Raw genomic sequence first — 22,119 nt, 5'->3', positions numbered from 1 at the left:
ACTTTTATGAGTTTATGAATTAGTGTGCTTTTGGCCAATATTCATTACTGAAAGACTCTATACCGAACAGAACATTTCCTTTGTTTAGGACATGAGGGAATATGCAATAAAATTCAGAGATCCTGGATATTTCATCAATTTTATATTGAATTAATCACTAATTAATGAAACGACTCAAACTAAAATATGGACAAATTTTGAGTTAAATAATTAAACCTGACATCTGATAAGACGGATGAGAAATTCATTGCTGTGAACAGTATAAAACAGCAATGAACAATTGTGGATTTTGCAAAGGTATGACGTAAGCTAGAATTTGGGGGTGGTGGAAGAGGGAAGTAATTTCCATCTGGCCTTTGGTTAATTTCATGCAGTTCACAGACAAGTACCAAGAAGTGATATCTCTCTGTTACTACAGTTTAAAAAGTCAACACAGTTTTTAAATCTTAAGCAATTATGATTTGGTCAAAAGCAGAAGAAAGTATGTCTCTTTTCTCTGTCTATATCTAAATCCATTCCTCCATGCCTATATCCTAGTCTGTCTACATTCCCACTTTTGTTTCTTATTTCTCCTTTCTTTTTCCTTCCCTCTTAACTCTTTCTCTTATATATATTTCTTCTCAATTTTTAAAGTGGTTTAGTGAAATATCCTATTTTCCTCTAAAGAAAACAACACTAAATTAAGCTTTTTTTCCCCCACTTACATGGTTCTCAATTTTTTTCTGTGTATCAATGGCCTTTGAAAGAAAAAAAGGTTCAACTATGCAAAGTCAAAGAAACATATTTAGGAATAATATGTTTTAGGAGTAATATATTTGCCAGAGGGGGAAATGTGGTATAGCTGATAGAGATCTAGATTGGAGAAAAGAAGATCTGGGTTCAAGTCCTGCTATACTGGCTGCGAGATCATGGGAAAATCAACCTCTCAGCGCTCTCAGGCAACCCTTTAAGAATATTAGTTATGGAACAGTTGCTGATCTGCATTGGTAAAGTTTCATAATCAGAGTTCATTACACCAATGAAATCAAAGGTCTAGAACACATACCCACACACACACACACATGCACACACACACACATGCACACATGCACACACGCATGTATTAATGCTATTACAAGTTCAACAAAGTGGCAATCCTATCTTTAACCAAGTGTTTATTCCATACAAAAGCAAATAATAGGTACTGAACGAATATCTACTGATGGATAAATGTATAATTGTATTTAATATAGTGAAAATACTTGAGGAAAAAGTCTCAGATAACATAACTAAAACAGCTAATAAGTAAAAAAAATCAATAAGGTACTATTTTCAAGGTACAGAAAGAAATATTACTCTTATTATAACTAACTGTTAAATGTGATCCCAATAAAAATGCTGCTCAGAGTAAAACAATTTCAATCAAGTCAACTTTACACATTAGTAAATATTATCATTTCTCCATCAACTGTGTCAATCTACTATCAGTAGATTTAACTTACCTCAGTAAGTTAAACCAACGAAAAATAAATTATTTTAATATGTTATCCAAAAGAAAGTGCTCATCTCTATTAAAGTACATATTGGGAGGTATACAAACCTTTATACGCTGGAGCAGGTGGTGCTGTTGCCACTTTCCGAACTTTTGCTGTCACTCCACTGTCGACGTTGGTTATCATCACCGGCTGGTCAATATGACCTAGATGCTGGCCCCTGCCACTCACATCTTCTGAGTTCTCCCATTGTTTCCTAATCCGTTCCTTGAGTTTTTCTAGTTTGGAATCATGCTGCCGCCGCTTTAAGATATCTAACCTGGCACTAGTAGTACTAGTAGATGATGGAGAAGATTCACTCGGCCTTGACACTTTCACATCAACATCACGGTCTATGTTACTCACTGAAGACTTCTCATTTACCTTTGACCCGCTAGCTTTTTCTTCATCAGTTCTTACAGGAACTATCGATCTGAACAAGGCTTCTGAATTCTGCAAGGCATCGATTGCTGGTCGGTCATTTAAGTATCTAACAACAGTTTCATTTACAGCAGATGACTGAGAGCTGTCAAAATCTTGGCAATGTATATCCCGGTCATCCCGATTATATATCATCCGACTTCCTCCAACAGTTGTCTCTTCTGTTTTAGTGGTGTCCAGACCATACAAATGTTTGACATCCGGCTGGCTAGAACTTAGACTGGATGGAGCAACAAAGGTCTCCCCTCTTTGATGTAATTAAAAGGAAAAAGGTCAATTTGAGAGTAAAGCTAACATATAATCATCTGATAAATAAAATTGAGTTCAGAATTCTACGTTACCTATATGACAATAAAGAACTTAAAGGCTAAAAACACACCTTTAGAAATACTGACTTAAAAAACATAAAGCTGGGAGACAATTACTTATAATTTTAAAAGGACAAAACATACTAAAGCTAAGTTGAAAGATTTCCTTAAGGGTCCCAAAATGCAGAATTAGAACTTGACTTCTAGCCCCAAATACATAAAATCTATAACCTAATTACATTATAAAATATTAGCTACCCAAATAAATTCACTTTAAGTAACAAATATCTGAAAAAATTATAAACAGAAGAAATATAATGTGACTCCTCTGGTAAATGTATTAGATAAATTACGCCTCACGATTCCAAAATAAAGGAAAAACTATGAACAACAAAAAAAAAAAACCAAAACACCCCACCTCTGAATAACCAAAATATATCTTACCAAGTCCATGAACTTATTTTATTAAAAGAAGAACACTTCGAGGTCTCCTCACTTATAGTCTATTTACTCTTATTTATGCACACATTCAATAAACTTGGCTATCTGATCTTCTAGGCAACAACAGAATAGTGGTAAAAGATTAGAAGAGTCTTCTTTCTAGAAGTGACAGCTGAGTTCAAGAGAAGAGACAGAAAAACTACAAAAAGCAGGCATAAGAAGCCCCTCCCTCAAAACAAACAAACAAACAAACCCAAAACATTCTGGGCGTTTTAGTTCAGAGGCAAAGATCTCCACACCTCACTAAATGCTAAGGTTATCAATATATAATAATCAAAATATGACAGTTATCCAAATGAAGACATTGAGTCAATCAAGAAAAATTTTAATTATGTTTAAGGCAAAATGGCACAAAATATTTTTGAAAATTTCCCATTAAAATAACTGAAATAGCCACACATGGTGGCACACCCCTGTAATCCTTGCTACTAGGTAAAGCAAGGCTAGTAGATTTCTTAAGCTCAGGAATTCTGAGCTGCAGTGGGCTGAGCTGATCAAGCATCTATACTAAGTCCAGCAACAGTATGTTGTACCCCGCAGTTGCCTAGGGAGGGGATAATGGCCTGGTTCCAAAGCAGAGCAAGAATTTAGCTCCTACACGGATCAGCAGTGGGACTGAGCCTATGCGTGGTTTCTGTACTTACAGCCTGGACAAGACAGGAAGACCAATTCTCAAAAAAAGAAAAAAAAGAGGGGAAGGAGGGATAGGAAGAAAGGAAAGAAGGCAGGCAGGCAGGCTTAAAAGGCTAAGTTTCAATCATTTAGAAAATTTGTGTGAAACATGATACTGTCAGGTAATATTTTAATACTACTTAAACAGATTTCTAAAAAGGTATCATATTTTGAATAGCTTCATTATTCCCAATTTGAAACTAACTTTAGGAATATATAATCAACTGGAATATAGAGAAAGTACTATAGTAAAAATAAAATCAATAATAATTTTTAGCTAAATGACATCATGAAGAAGAAAAGGGATATAAAGTAATAGGTGGAGGTTAATAATGCTTCAAAATAAAAGGCAAAAATAGCTAGCTTTTGACAATTGGTAAAATGATACGTTCTCATATAGCTATCTTATGGTTCTTTTTTTAATTCTGTACCTTTGATGTCTTCTGGAGAAACCAGTATGGAAAAACTCACTCTACTAAAGCAGCTGAGCAACTACTCTGAAACATATAGCCTTACAGAGCTGTCTGAGGATAGTAAGAAGTGGCTTGCCCATGATCACATAACTAGCACGTCAGAGGCAAATATTACCAACTCTAAAGCCAGTCAGTACTCCATTCACTGCGCTGCACTGCTTCTCTTTTATTAAAGTTGCCAAATTCTAAACATTAGCTGGTATGATAGAAGATGGTGGACATTAGATTGAATCAGAGTCCTTGTCTCTATCTCTGGTTTGACCACTGAAGGTATATCTCTGGGAAAATAATTTATCAGTTACGTGCTTAGGAACTCCCCCAATCACTTCTCTATCTCATCTGACAACTCCCTTTCTCTTTTCCTCCCTGTGTGTATTTCCCAAGGCTCGTTTCTTAGCCTTTTGATTTTTCTCTCTCTCAAATATTTCTTTTTCTTCACAACAGCCTACTCATTGTTACAGCATCCACTAACATTCTTCATACGAGGGTTCCTGATAAATGGTCTCCACTCTATTTTCTTCGAATGCATACTGATATTTCTACTTGGATGTCTTGTTGTAACTTTAAGCTAAATATGTCCAAACTGAATTTACCATCTCCCAAAACCATCTCCCTTTGTCAGCTTCCCTGTCTCTAACACTGAAACAAACCTTCTCTTAAGTCACCCAATGTTCAGCATCAAAAAGGAGAATTCTTATTCAACTGAACCACAGATTTAGAGCTGGAAGGAAACTTAGAAGTCACTGAATTCAATCTTCTCATTTGAAAGATGGGGAAGCTGTGCCACAAAAAGGTTAAATGATTTGCCCAAGATCACACAGGTGACAGTGGCAGCACTAGAATTTGAACCCAGATCCCAAAGCCAAGGCTTCTTCCAATTTTGGAGTGGGAAGGGACCTCAAAGGTGATCAAATCCAACCCATACCTGGATCGGGCTCACTGATGCAGCTATTCCTACCTCTAGATTCCTGATCTTTAAGTCACTATTAAAAGATTTCAAAGGCTAAAGGACCAATGTTCTAAATTAAAATTAATACTCATAAGAGAAACAAAAAATATGGCCAGAGATCTAACAGTCACATGGATTCTTCTCTACTCATTACTGACATACTATCCAGTGTGGAAAGTTACATGCTTCTGTAATTTTATGTAGGCTGAATACTCCAAACTGTCAATTATGAGTTATACATAATATCTTATTATCTACTCTATATCCCTTATATTACAAATCTTGGATATCAACTCCTGGATGCTATGAAAAATACCTGACAAAACAGGAAAAAGCATTAAAAAAAGATTCAGTATTTTCACAAGAGGAATGTACTTTTATTAAGGTGATAATAAATCAATACTGGAAAAATCCGTTATTTCACCCACAGAGATACAATGTCCACTACCTCAGATTGTAACTACTTGATATGACATTAGAGAGCATTCATAAGTTGCTGCAGCTTAAAATAACGTCATCACCTAGTAGCAAACCTGACATAGGGCTCTCGAAATTTAGTTAAGTTTGTCTTCAAACAGAACCTTATCCATCTCCAAGATACACTTCCATGATCTGTGACTTGGTAGGCCCTAATATTTAAAGTTTAAAGAGACCTTAGAGATAATCTAGCCTAACTCTTTCATTTTAAAAATGAGCAAATAAAGGCCCAGAGATATTAGGTGACTTGCTGAAGGTCTCACAGGAGGTAAGAATCCAGGTGAAGAAACAGGATTTGAACTTAACTTTCCTTCCACTATACCAAGCTTGCTCTGGAAGTGTAACTGACTACTATTATGAAAATTTCAAGTCTTATTCTCGGATCATTACATAAAAGAAAAGTTTATTTCAGATGCCATCTAAAGGGGTCATTAAAATTTTCAGATAATGGATAAAACTAATTTTTATCGTAAAGATACTGTTCTACTAATACTACTACTCTATCTCCTCTATCTAGATGGGCATAGTGGATAGAGTGCTGGGCCTGGAGTCAAGACGACTGAGTTCAAATCAGCCCCAGATATTCAATAGTTGTGTGACTCTAAGCAAGTCACTTAAGCACTGTATGTTTCAGTTTCCTCCACTGTAAAATGGGGAGAACAACAGTACCTACTCCAAAGGGTTGTTGTGAGGATCGAATGAGATAATATTTGTAACAAGAACTTAGCACCATGCCTGGCACATAGTAGACACTATACAATTGTGTATGCCTTTCCCTTTTCTCTATACTACTTCTTTCCTCTATACCACCCCTTAAAAAAAAAAACAACACTGTTAAGAAGAACCAATGGAAAAATCATATCTTATCAAACTAACATAGAACCTGTTAGATTTTTTACAGTTTTCATTTCCTATGAAAATCTATTGTAAGATACTTCCATCTAATTTACTCAATGGCAAAATAATTGTGTATCTCCAAATCTACCACAAAAGGGAATAGTTAAAAGTGAAATCCTAACAAATTATAAACAAAGGCTTCATGCTGGAAAAGGAAATCAAATTCAGAGGTGCGAGAAATCCCATTAATACTTCCCTCCTCTCCCCCAACACACACACAAAGGACACACCTGAAAAGGGCAGCATTTAATAAGCTGGAGCTTTTTGGTCTATTTCTTTGTAAAGAATCAAAAGAGTAATTTAAAGACTAAAATGCTATAAAAATGCTAAATAAATTATAGCTTTACCATATAGTCTAATATTAAAAACTAAACTTATTAACAAATTTAATTTAGTTTAACACTAACCTAAATGAAGCTAAGGGTTCACGGAATTCCACGTGGTTATTCTTTTTCACGTTGCTCTCTAAGGTGGTGGCTCGAAGAGGACTTCTAGAGGATTTTTCTTTTCGTGATTTAGATGTCTTATTGGATGGAGCAATACCCAAACAATCCTCTAGATATCTACCATCTGAAGAAAAAGAAAATCCTTGATGTTATATGTTTTATATAATATAAATAACCCTGTATTGGTTAGTATTCAAGAAATTAATATCTTTAGTAGCTCTAGGTCACTAGAGTTAATATCTAGCAGGATGTTAGAAGTTCTAAGTAAATGAAAAACATTCAGAACAAATTATTGCACTAATTATTAATTCTAATCTACAAAAGGACTTCTGGGAAACCAGATATTAAATAAAAGTCTTTGTGTACTATTCCCTTTTTACCACCGATTGTCCAGATTTCTCATTCATTTAGCAATCAGAATCTGTCAGAAATCTGAGAGAAATCTATCTAGCCGATTATTCTTCACAGTCTGCAAACATATGAGACTGGGTAGAATGCACTATAGTAAAGAGTCTAGGTTACAGATCAATAAAGTATAGAACAAAATACTTTAAAATAACACCGTCAAAAAGAACCAGTAGAAAACTGCTATCTTATCAAACTAACATAGAACCTGTTAAGATTTTTTTACAGTTTTCATTTCCCATACAAAACTATAACAAACTTCCATTTAATTTACACCTGATGGCAAAATACCTGTGTATTTCAAAATACGCTACAAAAAAGGTAATGGCTAAAAGTGAAACCCTAATAAATTATAAGCAAAGGTTTCATGCTGAAAAAGGAAATCAAATTTGATGGCACAAAAGTCCCAATCAAAACTATCAAAACTGCCATCCTCCACTAAATAAAAAAAAAAATTGTACCCAAAGGTTACTTTACAATTATTTAGTTGACCATAGAGAATTTTTGAAAGTTCAATATTGAATACTCAAAGCAAATAAACATACAAGTCTATGAGAAGAAAACAGAAAGAATACCAACTTGAAAAGCTTACACTAATTACCCACATCATCTGTAGAACTAGATTTTTCATACATACCTTTCCTACTTATTTTCCTGGTAGCATTAACAGAAGACTTCTTGGTATCCATGATAGAATCAAACACAGCTGTGCTGGTGGGGGTTACTTCTAATTTGTTCTCAATGTGTCTCAACTAAAGTTTCAGATAAAAATCAAAATACATATATTAATTTCTAAAATAGTATAGATTTGCACATTTAAACTAGATGGAAGAAAAATAAGTATGAATAGCTTCAAGGTTTGTAGAGCACTTAATCACAGCCTTCCATAGAGTAGAAAGCACACAGGAAAACTGTTACAACATTAATTTTTAAATTATATTTTATTTCAGATGTAAGAGAATCAAGTTACAGAGCATCCAAATTTGGGTTTGGGCAGGGGGGAACGAATAACATTTAATGTGCCAAAGACTCTGCTTTTTGATTTAGGTTTTGATTTGGGTTTGTTGATTTTTTTTTAACAGGAAACTATGAAATGGTATGGCACACATTATGATGATATTCTATGTGATGCATTCCACATGGCAGTCATAAGGAAAAAATGATTCAGCAAAACAAGAATTTCTGACTAGACAACCATGGTTTCCTTCTGTGGATATGCTCATGTATTATATCTTCATGGCTGACAACTAAGACATCGTTTATGAAATGAAATTTAGGTTTCACAGATATATCAAAGTGTGAATCAACCTTTTCTCTATCACCAACACTTCCAGGAGTTTTTAAAAGAGTTAACAGTATAAATCAGATTATAGTATCATCTTTAATATAATCCTAGTGTTGGAGGCAAAGAAAATTAAACATTATAGACTTAAAAAGCTATAATAAGAGAGCTAAACTATATTCACAAGAGATTTGATTTGATCCTGTTTAACCAAAGAACATAGCCGTTACCACAGGAGTTTAGTGTATATCTTTTCCAAGCCTATTTTCACTGCCTGAATTAAAACAAAGTAAGGTCTGAACAGAAAAATATTCAGATAGTAATTAGATGTGGTAATTTGGCATCAAATAAGGCACTAGCTGAAACAAGACTGCTATATAAAAATGAGGAGATGATTATAGCAGATTAGAAGTACAAATTTCCCTATAAAGCTATACAGGTAGGAGAAAAGAATTTCCATTCAAATGAAGGCTATGAATTTGCCAAACGTGGGCTGCTAAACTCAACAAGAGACTGAGGAGGATTCAGTTACTCATTCTTCTGTGGAATAAGAAAAAGGGAGTTTTCTATTGTGAAAAAAAGTTAACTACTGACAGCAGTTTAAAGGCTGCTGAAGAAAATGTTATTCCTTCATGTCCCCTTCAACTTATCATCTATTTTATTCCCTTAACACTGTATATCTGTCCCCTGTATCCTTAAATATTCTATACTTTTAAAAAATTCAAATGTGAAAATATAAAAAACACAACAAATTTAAGCACTCTTATGCAAGTGTTAAAGGATAGTCCCTGTAGGCCTCAACAAACAACATTTATAATTAAAATTATTACTGTAATGACATCTCCTATGTAATACTGTGACTCCCTTATTCATGAGGGAAAAAGTACCTCTGTTTATTTTATAGTACAAGAAAGAAAAATATAAATCAATTACATTATAATCATTTTAAATCAAGAAAGGAGAAAACTGAAAAATATTAATACTTACAGCAGCCTTTGTCTGAGAAAGTGCATCCCATGATGTCATTACATCTGCTGAGTAAAAACATGTAAGTACATATAAATTTTTTTTTAGCATTTTAAACAATTCTTCCACAAAATTCTGTTGTGATACCTCACTGTGACACTGAGGTGAACCTAGGCTCTTTAAGGTTGTGCCAAAAGTGCACAAGCTCTAACAAAATCTACCATGTTGTAAAATTTCTGATTATGGTTGCAGCAAAAGATTGTGTCTGCTTTCTGAGGACCAGTCTCACTAAGTGGGGAAAGGTTTGATACTAAAAGCCTGAACAGCAGGTGACAAAATCTTAGCAACAGCAATCCATGAAACAAAGAAAATTATAAAATGGTCCTTGGTCATATGAACCCCTTTGAGTTTCAGAAGTGATGGTGGTAGAATGGAAGAAGAGGCAGCAAAGGGTACTAAGAGCCATGGAGTCTTTTAAACAAACTACAAATGTGGGACGTAGTGAGGTACAGTATAAAGAGTGCTAGATTTGGAATCAGAGGGTGCAGATTAATATCCCAGATCTGCTGCTTTCTACATGTGTGGCAATTCAATGAGCTTTAATTTTCCTCATTTGTTAAAATTAGAAGTCAGCCTAGGTGGTACAATGGAAGGTCCCTTTTAGTTCTAAATCTATGGTTGTATTAACTTGGCTTTGGGTACTCTAAATATGAGATTCTTGTCCAATGAGTGGAGGAAGTGAATCAATTAGTCCTGACATTCATGATAGAAATAACAAGACAAAAGAAAGTTGCAGCCAAATAGAAGAATGCCTCACAGGTTCTGTTTGCAAAAGGAAAGCAATTAGCAGAGTTGATTTTATCACGTGTCCAGAGGCAAGAAGAAAGACCATTTCATGAGCCACTGAGATGCCTATGACAAGGATTTAGAAAAATGCCTCCATGAAATAATTACAACTGAAGACCAAACATCTGTTTCAGATGGGAAGAGGAGAGGATGGGAAGCACAGAGAAATCCTATGAAGTTGAAAACCTTCCAAATTAAATCCAATTTTTCTTTACCTATGAAGAGACTGGGATGTAGCAAGTATGTCAGCAAGGGGAGACATTAGATTGGGGACATGAGGGAGACAATAACAAAATAATCATAGTTCTGAAGGAACTTAGAGTCTATGTGGGGGTGGCTGGGGGGGAGGGAAAGAAGAATCAACGTGAACAAAGATCAGTAAATATAAAGTGTGAAAAGAAAAGAACAAAAAATATGAGCAAGCCGTTCTCAAGGGAAGAAATGAAAAAATGTTTAAAATCACTATGAGACAAAACCAAATTAAATCAATACGTTATTTTTAAAAGTAATTTTGGAATGAATCCTGTGTAATCACAATAATCTACCTTCACCTTGTAGAAGAGATAAGGAAATCTCTCTCTCCTGTCACTGCAAATGTGAAGGACTATGAGTGCAAAACAGTGCATACACTGTCAGATGTTTGATGTGCTACTTGATTTGGCTTAACTATTTTTTAACTTGTGCTTTGTTACAAGCCTCATTGGGTGGGATATTTTGGAAAGGGAGTATTTGGAAATGGCTGAGCTGTGATATTCCCAATTGCTTCTATACTAAAATGCAAACTCCTACATTTGGCATTTAAAGCCCTGTCACAAATTCATTTTAGTCTAACATCAATTTACCCCCTACAGTTACATAAATAAGTTGATTACTATTCTTAAAATCTCAGAATCTTAAGGATTGGAGGGGATCATATAGATCACCTAGTTCTTCCTTCCACTTCATGAAGAAATCTGGCCCAGAAAATTCTTGATAGATACGGCAGACTTTAAAAAAAGTTTCTAGCATACATTGCATCACAGGGCTTTCTACTCATTCAATTGCATCCCACTGTTGGAAACCTCTTTATATCGATGCAAATGAGGTGAAATGTTATCACATATTAAGTTGTTAATACTTAAGGTCTCAAAAAGGTATTAAGTTCAGTAACAAAAAATCCATACCTCGAACAGTATCCTTATGAAGATTTCTTGGGTTTGGTAAAGGCACCTCTTTTGACTTGCTACTCCACATTTTGCCAATTTACCTACAATCACAAAAGATGCATTCGATTTGAAGTTCAAATTATGGTAAAAAATAAGTTAAGAAAATAATTTAATTCCCAAACAATGAATATCTTGGCTTTCATTCAAGTCAAAAAAAGGAACTATTATGTATAAAAGATCTCTGTACCTTTAGGAGTCATAGATGCTTAAAGATTCCTTTAAAGGAAAAGTGTTAGCCTTTCCTTAGACAAAAGCAGCCCCTAAAGACAGTACATGTTCTAATAGTAACTATGGATGGGAACAGCATGTGCTATTCATACTGACGAAAGAAACTAGATACTTTGATGATTACAGGCATTATCTTTTTGTTAATAACTCAACAGTGTGGACATGCTGCATCTCCCCAGTGGAATGTAAGCTTCTTGGGAGCAGTAATTATTTTTTGCTTTATATCCCCAGAATCTAGAAACAGCACCTTACACACAGTAGCCACTTAACAAAGGCTTGCTGAATAGGACTGGTACCTGATACCAAGAATCCCAAGAGACCTGGACTAAAATCTTCCCAATCTAACATAATTTCACTTTTTACGAACCCCAGTTTACTCACTATAAAATAACAATATTGATACTTGAATAACCTACTTCACAATAGAATCCTTTGAGGAAAGCACTCTGTAAACTTTAAGGCGCTGTGTGAGTTGGTTTTGTGCATTAAACACATTTTCCAAAGCCAGAAAATGTCAGGGCTGTGACTTCAACCCAGGTCGTTCCAGTGTATCCTATGGCTACAACTCTAAAGTAAGGCCTAAAAGCTAAGGAGAAGATATACTTATCTAATATCACTGATGCAAGTAGATGTAACAAACGTACAATTACAGGCTGCCCTGAACACAGTCCATGATTTTCCAAATGAAATTGCTTTGAAAGGAAAAAAGATGCAACTACAAATTGAAAAAGAATACTAACTATAGTTGGCACTCAGATTTTATACAAACCAGAATGGGGGAGGAGGAATAGCTTATTTTCAGACCAATACAGTAATTAATAATACAAGAAAAAATTTCAGATAATTTTAGCTAATAGTTTACTATATTACTCAAATAGATCTGTGAATACATTGATGTGAATGCTTCCTCTAACAATACAGACTGGCACCCTTTTGATGATATTAAAATGTTGGACTATAAGATACATGTCCAATGTAATACTAGCTTTAGTCTTTAGTCAAATGGGAAAATTGACAACTGAAAACCACAGCTCACCCACATACAGAAACTTTTCCAGACTAACCCTTAAACTAGAATATATAAAAAATAGTTTTAAAACAAACAGTAACAAAAAAATAAGGATTACTTTAAGTTTTATTTTCATTCTGGTGAAAATAGTCAATAGGCCTTTATTGAATACCTACTACGTTTCAGGTTCTGTGCTAAGACCAAGAAAAGCAAAGAAAGATATAAGTCAGTCCCTGCTCTCAAGGAGCTCAGAATCTAATAGGGGAGACAACATGGAAACAATTATGTATAAACAATATATATGATAAATTGGAAATAATCAACAAAAGGAAGGCACTGGAATTAGAGGGGATCGGGAAAGGCATTCTGTTTTTAGGTGGGACTTGAAGCCAGCATGTAGAGGTCCAGAGAGAAGGCATTCCAGGTATAAGGGACAGTCAGTGAAAATGTCCACAATGGGAGATGAAGTGTCTTGTTCAAGGAACAGCAAAGAGGCCAGTGTCGCTAGATTGAAGGAGTTCATTTGGGATTTACCATTTAGGAAGTTCACTTTGGCAGCTGAGAGGAGGATGGAACTGAAGTAAGGAGAATTTATGGTAAGGAAACAAGTCAGAAAGCTATCACCATAGTCCAAGCGAAGTGATGAGGGTCTGCACTATGGTGGTGGTACTGTCGGATGAAAGAAAGAGGCTTTATGTAAGAGATGTTATGAAGATAAAATCAACAGGCTGCCTTGATAACAAGTTGAATATAGGAGAGAGAGGAGTTGAACATGACACCTAGGCTGCAAGCGAAGAAGGTTGGGAGGGTGGTGGTACCATTGACAGTAATAGGGAAATTGGGATAGAGGAAAGAGTTTGAAGGAAAAGAGAGTGAGTTCAGTTTAGATGTGTTGTGTTTAAGATATCTAAGGCAGAGGTGCCACATCCAAAGTATAACCTTCCCCCACTCCATTAAGATGTAACTATGAAATGTTTTAACAACATAAACTTTAAAAATACAATAAAACATAGATAATGTCAATTTCTCGTTTTCTAAGTCAACACACAGACCCTAGAGTTCTATTTCTATTTGAGCTTGACACCACTAGTTTAAGAGACACCAAGTTGGAGATGTCCAAAAAGCAGTTAGACATTCAAGTCAGCAGTCAGCAGAGAGGTTAGGTTTGGAAAAGTAGATTTTAAAATCATCAGCATTTAGACCATACTTTAAGTCATGGGAGCTGATGAGATCACCAAATTAAACAATATAGATGGGAGAAGAGGGCCTAGGACAGAACACTTGGGAACACCCAAGGTTATCAGGAATGACCTGAATATCCAGCAAAGGACTTTGAGGAGTAGTCACATAGGTACCAGGAAGAAAATAGTGTCACAAAAACCTACAGGAGAGATTATTAAGGTGAAGAGGAATACTGATAGTGTCAAATGCTGCAGAGAGATCAAGAAGGCTGAAGATTTAGAAAAGGTTTGGCAATTAAAAGATCATTATTAACTCTGAGGTGGTTTTAAGGTCAGAAGCCAGACTGCAAAGAATTAAGAAGAGTGAGAAGAAAGAAAATGGAGGCAACTATATTAGATGGCCTTCTCAAGAGGTTTAGCCACAATAAGGAAAAAAAAGATAACTAGCAGAGACGGATGGATCAAGTGAGGATTTTCTGAAGACGGGCAAATTGACAAAAACATAATCGGAAAAACACGGACTCATCAATGTTATTTACAATTAATGTAGACTATAGAGCCAAATCTGGGTAACCAGCCAAAGTTTTATTTGGGTAGAAGTCTTACTCTTTTAAAATTACAACATGTTAAGACAACAATCTCACACTGGAAAGAAGACATAAAATGACCCCAAAGTATTCTTTTATATGTAATCTCTATCACTATTAAATCTCTGGGCAGTAAACTTAGAAAATAATGTTAATGAGGGCATGGAGCTCACAGAATTTGTATGGGAAATAGTGAAAAATTTACCTTTCATAAAGGAAAAAGATTAAAAAATGAGAGCCTTAATAAAGTGAATCCAGTTATTAATTCCATTCCACAAACCAAAATATTTATTAAGTACCCACTGTGTAAGGCGCTACATTGGATATTCAAAGACAAAAAACAAAAACAGCCCCTAATTTCAAGAACTTCCATTCTTCGTAACTATTAGCATTTAAACAGTAATTAGGGCAAGTACATTTTGTTACATAAGAAAAATTCAAATTTTTTGAACCTTAATTTAGATTATAGTATGCAACAAAATCTCCTTGTCTTCTTCATAACTAACCTTCACTTTTCTCTTTATTCTCAACACACCCAAAACTCTATATACATTTCAACTCATCCAACTGTGCAATACTACCAGATTTTGCTCTTTCCTCATACTCCTTTATTTTTCAATTACACATTTATAGAATTTGTGGTTACCCCACTTATGATTTTTAAAAGTTACAAAGCAGGTACATTTTTTAAGAAGAGCAATTATGATACATATAATAGGGTAACTGATCTGCATGAATAGTGGAAAGAGGGCAATTAATCAGAAAGCTCTTCCCTAGATGAAAGCTTAAAATCATAACAAAAAAGAAGTTTTTAATCTTCCTGATCTTTCAAAAAATCTACCCTTTATCAAGGTATAAAATGAAGTGCTTTCTTTAAAAATACCCATTGAAATAATACTTACTAAAAATATTCTGAAAAAATAAAATGAATATTATCTGTACTTGCATACTTTCCCCAAACATTCCAAAGAGCTTATACAAAAAGGACAAGTAAGTTCAACTGGTCCAATTTTAAACTAATAATCTTACAGAATCATGAAATCTTGGAGTAGGAAGGGAATTCAGAGGCTATCAAGTCCAACTCATATCTAATACCATTCTATAATGACTTAAGCAGGCATCCAACTTTTGTTTGAAAACCTCTAATCAAAATCGTTACTTCCTGAGGCAATCCATCCCACTTTTGGATAGCTCTAATTATTAGCAATTTTTTCCTCAAATGAAACAAATTTTCATCTCTGCAACTTCCACCCATTACTCCTATTCTCTTCTCTCCAGGTCAATGGTTTATGAAAACTCTACTCTTAAGAAGTTACATTAAAATCAAGGATTTTAGTTTTGAGGTTTAAAAAAAAACAAATTTTTAAATACATTAGAGGGTTACTATATAAAGGATCACTATGAATCAATATAATTTGAGACATAAAACAGAGACATGTTTGCCAAAGGTACAATAGAAGAAGGAATGGTGAGGCTTTTATTAATTTTCCTGTTTGTGGAAGACTAACAAATAATGTAGATTTTTTCAATATGCCTAACTTGATGCCAGAAGGGCATCAATTAACAAGCAATTATTACTAAGCACCTGCCAGGCACTATCTTAGAGTACTGAGGATACAAAGATAAACAGAAAACAAGTGACATTGTCCTTTAAGTGGTTGGAAATGAGTTCAAGGACCAGCAATAATATATTTGGGAATCACATTCATAAAGGAAATAGGTGAAGCTATAAGTAAATATGATAAATAGGGATAAATATAGGACCTGTGATTTCACTGATCCAAGGAATTACGGAGTGAAAAAACTCCTTTTATCAAGACAGGGAGCCACCTTCTTTGCAGGAGTAACGAAGGAGTTAGGTGACTTGTCAAGGTCATAGAGGGAATCTGTCTCAGAAATGGAAGTTGAAATCAGGTCTTTCTGACTTGGAGGCCTGCTCTTTCCATTCACTCCATGCTGCTGCTAAAGATGAGTAAAGAGATATAAATAATATCACAGTCAAAGTCTTTGAAGTCTTTAAACTGTTAAATGCCATACAAATCAATCATTCAACAAATACTTATTGAGAGTCTCTCTTTTAGCAAGGTATTATGTGAAGGATATCCTGCCCACAAAGAACATACAATTTAGTTGAGGAGACTATAATATCTCTCTCTCACACTCACACACACACACACCCTTCCCCCCCCTTTCTCTACATTTTAACATTTTTAAAACGCTCTCCTCATAACAGCCCTGCGGAGTGGGTAGTACAACATTAAATGAATTACCATTTACAGATAAAGAAACTAATGAGATACACGGGGGGAAAGTCAAATTGTTTAGGGCCACAATAAACCGTTCTGATTTCCCTTATAGAGTGGTATATAGCATTTTATTAGTAGGGTACTGAGGGGCAGCAAAGTCTAATAGATAAAGTGCCTGACTTAGACCAAGAGATTGAGATTTGAGTCCGGCCTTAGATCCTTACTAGCTCTGTGATCATGGGCTAGTCACTTAAGCTCTGTGGGCCTCAATCTTCTCATTTAAAAAACAAAGACTGTAATCCTGACACTTATGTCCCTGAAAGGCCCATATGCCTGGAGATCTCTGTCCAGAGAGATAATGCTGATAGAGCATTTGTCAGGCACCAAGAGGTAGCCAGAATATGCCACCGTTAGGCAGCTGGAGCTCCAAGTTCCCCAGAGCAGCCACTCACTATACTGCTTTTGAAAGGCAGTTACTTACCTCTAACTAGGACCTTCTTCAATTCAATGCAAAAGACATTTATAAAGTACCTACTATATGCCAGGCAGATAAGGGACAAAGTAGATAGAGCAGTGAACCAGGAGTCAGGAAGATCTGTGTTCAAATTCAGCCTCAGACACTTAGTAGCTGTGTGACCCTGGGCAAGTCACTTTACCCTTATTTGCCTCTCAATTCCTCATTGTAAAATGAGGACATACTGAAAAAAGAAATGGCAAACCATACCAATATCTTTGCCAAGAAAACCCCATAGACAAAAAATGTCCATGGGATCATGCTGAGTCAGACACAAGCGAACAACAACAATGGGCCATACATTTTGCTAAGCACTGGGGATACAAAAAGATGCAAAAAAAGACAGTCTCTGCAAGCTAGATACAGGATAAACAGGAAATACACACATACATAGTTGGGTATAAAATTACATTTCACTCAACAGGAAGATAGAAGGAAAAAGGGAGAAGAAGGAAATGGAGAGAAGATAGGCTAAGGGAAGGACTAATCCAAGGCAAAACAAACTCAACTAAAAATGTACAAAAGTATCTATAGCTCTTTTTAAGGTGGAAAAGAATGGGACTCCGCAGAGGTACCCATCAATTGGTTAATGGTTGATTGAGTTACAGTACATAAATGTGACCGAATACTACTGTGATGTAAGAAATGATGAAGGGGATGGTTTCAGAGAAACCCAGGAAGATTTGTATAAACTGATGTACAGTGCAATAAACAGAACCAAGAATAATTTATATATGACAACAATATTGTAAAGACAAACAATTCTGAAAGACTTAGGAACTCTGATCAGTGTAATTACCAACCACAATTCCAGAGGACTCATAATGAAACATCCTACCAACCTCCTGAGAGAGATAAAAGACTCCAACTAATGAGGAATATATGTATGTACATATTTTTGTACGTTTTACATATTTGGTAAATTGTACATATTTTTCTTTTGGACATGGCCAATGTGGAAATTTGTTATGCTCAACTATACATGCTTATAAAAAGGGGTTTTATTATTCTTGCGGGGGGGGGGAGGGGAGAAGCAGATTTTTGCCGATTGAAAAAAAATTGATTTGAAAAAACAGAGAAAATAGTGTGTTTGGGACTTCTATAGGAGCATGGCTTGCAATAGGAAAGACAGGAGGACAGAGGACAATCAAAGAGCACTCAAACAAGAAAGGAGAACCTAGAAAGAGCAATGTCACAAAAACCCAGAGGAGACAATATCCAGGAATAGAGGGAGATAAAATGTAAATGCCGCAGAAAGGTCAGGAAGGCGAACAGATCTGACAATTAAGAGATCACTGGTGGCATTAATGACAGCAATTACAATTGAATAATGAAGTCAGAAACCAAACTGGGGATGATTTAGAAGAGAGTGAGAGGGAAAAGAAATAAAGGCAATCAGTGAGCACACACTGTCTTTTCTAGGATGGACACCTATCTTCCACTCCCTAACGCTGTGTTCCCCTAGGCCCTATCCTAGGCTCTCTTTTCTCTTTCTCTAGTGTCCCTCTCCAGAATCTCAAAAGATTCCATGGATTCCTAAGTCTTTCAGAGTTGTTTGTCTTTATGATACTGTTGTCATTCTATAAACTGTTCTCAATTCTGTTCATTTTTGCATTATCCTATACAAGTCTTCCTAGGTTTCTCCAAAACCATACCCTTCATCATTTCTTCTATCAAAGTAGTATTCCATCACATTTATATACCACAACTCATTTAATTCAATTATCTTCTCTATGCAGTCAATTTGCTGGTATATCTAGTTCTATTCTTTCTCCTGGGATCTAGTTCCACACATTTCCAACTGGATTACTGTAGGCATTTCAAACTCAATGATATATCTAAAACAGAATTCATTATACTATCCTCAAAATCAACTGGTCTAAAACAAAATTCATTATACTTCCCAAAAAAATATGCCTATCTTCCAAATTTCCACATTTGTACTGAAGGCACCACAACTGTTCTGGTCATCCAGGTTTGCAGCCTCTAAGTCATCCAGAACTTCTTCCACTCCTCCTCTCCTTCAGCCAAAAAGTAACCTAGTTTTATTAGATTCTTCTTACATATTTCTTGCATCCATTCCCTTTCTCTTCACTCACACAAACACTACACCCTAATTCAGGTCCTACATCATCTTTCACTTGACTATTGCAATACTCTCCCAATATTCCTAAAGCACAGATCTGACTATATAATCTTCCTTTTCAAGAAGCTCCATTCACTACCTACTGTCACTAAGCTAAAATACAAACTCCACTACTTGGCAATTGAAGGCCTTCACAATCTGCCATGCACCAAAGCCTTTCCAATCTTACAGCATATTACCTCCCTTCATTCACTCTGCGCTCCAGTAAAACTGGCCTACTTACTGTTGCCCTGAATCCCTAGTCTCCATGCTTTTACACAGACTGTCCCCTCATGCCTGGAATGTACCACCTCCTCACCTGTGCCTCTCAGAATCCTTAACTACCTTTAAGGATTAGTTCAAATGGTGGCTCCTACTTGAAAAGTCTTTCCTGATACCCAAGTTGTTAGGGTTCTCCCTCACTGGGATCAAGTCACCTTCAATCTCCTACACTTTATTAAAAAAAATTATTGAGGTTCATCAGTCTTTACATTGTAGTTATTACTACAGTTATTACTGTAGTTATTACCTACCAACTCCCAAATGAACCTTCTCTTTTGACAAAGAAAAGCAATTAAGCAAAAATAGTCAATATAAAGCCCATATCTGACAACGTATACAATATTCTAGTAGTCCTCTGTTCCTATGCTGAAGGAGGTATAATTTATATTTTTAAACTTTATAACAGATACTGTACATTAAGAAGGTATAATTTTCTATATTTTTATACTTCATAACAGATACTGTACATTAGCAACTCAAATCAACAAACATTTAACAATCAAGTAATATGTCCAAGTTGCTGTGGTAGGAGGCACCAGGGAAACAAGAAGATATAAGACGAAACTCCGTTCTCAAGAAGCTTCTAACATGTAACAGGGCAACAAAGTACTCTATGATGGAAAGGAAAATTAGGTATCAACAAGCCTATGTTAAGTACTTACGGGGTTATAAATTCTATGCTAGACTCTGGTAAAGATACAAAGTTTAAATAAGTCATGCTAAATAAGAACTTATAAAAGTGAAAAAGAAAAGTACAGCAGAGTGCTGTAAGAAGCTTAGGGGAGAGAGCTCATGCTCATCTAAGTGAGATCCAAGAAGGTTAATGGCTCTGGAGCTGAGCCTTAAAGGAAAAAAGAGAGTAATTAAAAATATTAGAAATGGTGACCTCAAGGAATAATATTTAGGAAGTTCAAAAGAAAAATTAAATTATCTTCAGTACTATATAACAAGGAAGAAAAACATACTAATTAAGGCTTCAAACAAAAGGGTTTTTTTTTCTCCCTGAAGCCCATAATCAGAAGGGACTTAGTCCAATTCCAATCTGTTGCATTTATAAATCCCTTCTATAACATCAACTGGTCATTCATTTTCTAGTTTAACAACTCCAACATCTTCCACCTAGGGCTCTGGTTCTTCCCTTTGAGGCTACATAGAATAAACTTAATTCCTCCCTCTTGCACATTAAAGCACCACAAATATCTGAAAATCTATCTCCTCTTCTCTAGACCTAATATTCTCATGTCAATTGATCAGCATATAGTAGTACTTCAAGTCCTCTCAACATTCCTCCAACCTACTCCCCCAGTCATTTTAATTAACTGAGGTTTTGTTACATTTAGAAAGTAAGTCTAAAGTTAAGAATGTCTTTTTTCCTACAATAAAACTACAATGGTTCAGTGTATAGAATGCAGAGCCTGGAGTCAGGAAGACCTGTGTTCAAATAAGACCTCAGACACTTACTAGCTGTGTGGCCCTGTGCAAATCACTTAACCTCAGTTTCCTCACCTGCAAAATGGAGATATTAACAAGCACCTACCTCCCAGGATCTTTGTGAGGATCAAAGTAGTTGATAATTGCACTTAGCACAGCACCTGACAAACAGTAAGTACTATATAAATGTTAGCTATTTTTTTTTCAGTTTTCACTTGTAGTACAACCTGAGGTGAAAGAAATCTACGTATTTCACCAGACTATTTTCAACTTTAAAAACCCACGGCCAGAAGTGGTTGGTGATTCAAGTGAATTCCTGGACTGTAACAACTTATCGGATTATGAGTTTTTTTCTGAGAAGGCACATATATACATAGTAATCATCATCCTACTCAAGAAATCATGTTATTCACAATGCATTCACTTACAAACTAATATACGTATACTTGAAAAACTGAACGTCGTACTACTACCACCATTTGTTTTCAGGATTTGAGCGTCTATTAGATAATATGGCTACTTTGGGGAGACCATACTTTGATAGACTTAAGCTCCCCATTAGAAAAAGGCCTTACCCTTGCTCGGACTTTAGGAAATAAAATCTAGCACTCCTGAATTAGATCTTGCATGCTTATGTTGCTTCTTACATTTTTTTTCATTTTTCTGAAAATCTGCTAGTTCTTTATGGATATGGCATTCCACCTCTTACCATTTTTATGGTATCTTGAAATCTTATCACCTGATGCCTATAAATCTGTCTAAAATTGTCCATTCCATATCCCAAAGCTCAAAAATTATATTCACTAGGCATCACTGACCAATAAGCTCACTGAATAGAACTAGTACCTGGAAACTTAATAAAAATTCAATAATAATAAATATGATGAGAAAGAAGAGGATGATGGTGAGGAAAGTAGCTGAAATTTACAAGTGGCTTCAGGTTTGCAATGTGCTTTATGTATTAGATACACATGATCCTCAGAACAGCCCTGTGAATTAGCTATTACATTTTATTACCGTTTCCCTATTTTAAAGATAAAGAAATAGACTCTAAAAGGTTAAGTGTTTTGCCAAGATAAGTGTCTGAGGTAGTAACTGAATCATAGTATCAGATCTACAAAGGCCACTGAAAGCCAT

General features: G+C 35.4%; 1 protein-coding gene across 1 annotated transcript in view; it reads right to left on the bottom strand.

Moving 5' to 3' along the window:
* CEP350 (centrosomal protein 350) overlaps positions 1-22,119 on the bottom strand; it is a 179,924-nt gene that overhangs the window by 138,804 nt on the left and 19,001 nt on the right. The window contains exons 2-6 of the mRNA XM_036756981.1: positions 11,338-11,420; positions 9,350-9,396; positions 7,718-7,832; positions 6,637-6,799; positions 1,580-2,199 (exon numbers count right to left, since the gene is read on the bottom strand). Coding sequence (XP_036612876.1) covers positions 1,580-2,199; positions 6,637-6,799; positions 7,718-7,832; positions 9,350-9,396; positions 11,338-11,407 — 1,015 coding nt within the window. The 5' untranslated portion in view covers positions 11,408-11,420. The remainder of the gene's footprint in view (positions 1-1,579; positions 2,200-6,636; positions 6,800-7,717; positions 7,833-9,349; positions 9,397-11,337; positions 11,421-22,119) is intronic.

This window comes from Trichosurus vulpecula, chromosome 4 (assembly GCF_011100635.1).
Source record: "Trichosurus vulpecula isolate mTriVul1 chromosome 4, mTriVul1.pri, whole genome shotgun sequence".
Classification (NCBI taxonomy): domain Eukaryota; kingdom Metazoa; phylum Chordata; class Mammalia; order Diprotodontia; family Phalangeridae; genus Trichosurus; species Trichosurus vulpecula.
The sequence above is the reverse complement of the archived record's forward strand: the minus strand, read 5'-3'. Positions and strand labels throughout refer to the sequence as shown.